This window comes from Trichoplax adhaerens, genomic scaffold, assembly GCF_000150275.1.
Source record: "Trichoplax adhaerens TRIADscaffold_492 genomic scaffold, whole genome shotgun sequence".
Classification (NCBI taxonomy): Eukaryota; Metazoa; Placozoa; class Uniplacotomia; order Trichoplacea; family Trichoplacidae; genus Trichoplax; species Trichoplax adhaerens.
This window is the reverse complement of record NW_002061268.1, coordinates 5933-6874: the sequence shown is the minus strand read 5'-3', so window position 1 is coordinate 6874 and position 942 is coordinate 5933. Positions and strand designations below refer to the sequence as shown.

Here is a 942-nt window from a genome sequence, read left to right as displayed (position 1 = left end):
GAAGTATACACTTATTTGATGATATTAATTTAATTCATGAAAAAATAGAGGAAATCTGGGGTAATATTGCTTGTCATTCTAGTATTAGAGCTGGAAGAGTTTTGAATATTGATGAAATGAATCAATTGCTTAGAGAGATTGAGAAAACTCCATTATCTGAACAATGTAATCATGGTAGGCCAACATTTGTAAAACTTGAATTAAAGGATATCAGAAAGATTTTCGAACGGCTATGAGCTATATAATTATAAGATCATGTTATTGCGAGCAGAAGCGTAAGCTGTAGTGCAGAAAATCAGCAAGGTTAACCTGAGCTGCAGATAATAGTTGCTTTGTAAGAGGAAAAAGAAATATTATATGCAAACACTTGAATATAATTTTGTTATCAATATAGTCATTGAGAGAGCATTGAAATACTCGCGGCAATCCAGGGTAGGGAAGTTATTAACAAATGTAATTAAGGTAACAATTCTGGATCATCATAGTCGAGCTAAAGCTCTCCTTCGTGATGACTATGTTTATTTTGTCATTGCGAGAGCATTTAATGCTCGTGGCAATCCAGGGTAGGGAAGTTATTAACAAATGTAATTAAGGTAACAATTCTGGATCACCATAGTCGAGCTAAAGCTCTCCTTCGTGATGACTATGTTTATTTTGTCATTGCGAGAGCATTTAATGCTCGCGGCAATCCAGGGCAGGTAAGTTATTAACAAATGTAATTAAGGTAACAATTCTGGATTGCCACACTCACTTCGTTCGTTCGCAATGACTATATCGTTGCTCCTAATTGTACTAAACATCACTGTGTGGTTGCTTTCTAGATCTTTATAGAGCAATTCTTATCTGTAGTTCGGGTTATTTACGTGGCTCGTGATTACTAAAGTGAGTCTTTTTCGTGCTCAAGCTGTTTTAATTTTTTACTCATTATGTTTGTGGATCTTT

The 942-nt window shown here is 34.9% G+C and overlaps 1 protein-coding gene across 1 annotated transcript in view; it reads left to right on the top strand.

Annotated features, from left to right (window-relative positions):
* Positions 1-48: 48 nt before the first annotated feature.
* TRIADDRAFT_62720 (uncharacterized protein) overlaps positions 49-942 on the top strand; it is a gene marked incomplete at both ends in the record, with an annotated part of 6396 nt that continues 5502 nt past the window's right edge. The window contains 3 exons of the mRNA XM_002118667.1: positions 49-174; positions 395-563; positions 617-698. Of these exons, the coding sequence (XP_002118703.1) occupies positions 51-174; positions 395-563; positions 617-698 (375 nt within the window). The remainder of the gene's footprint in view (positions 175-394; positions 564-616; positions 699-942) is intronic.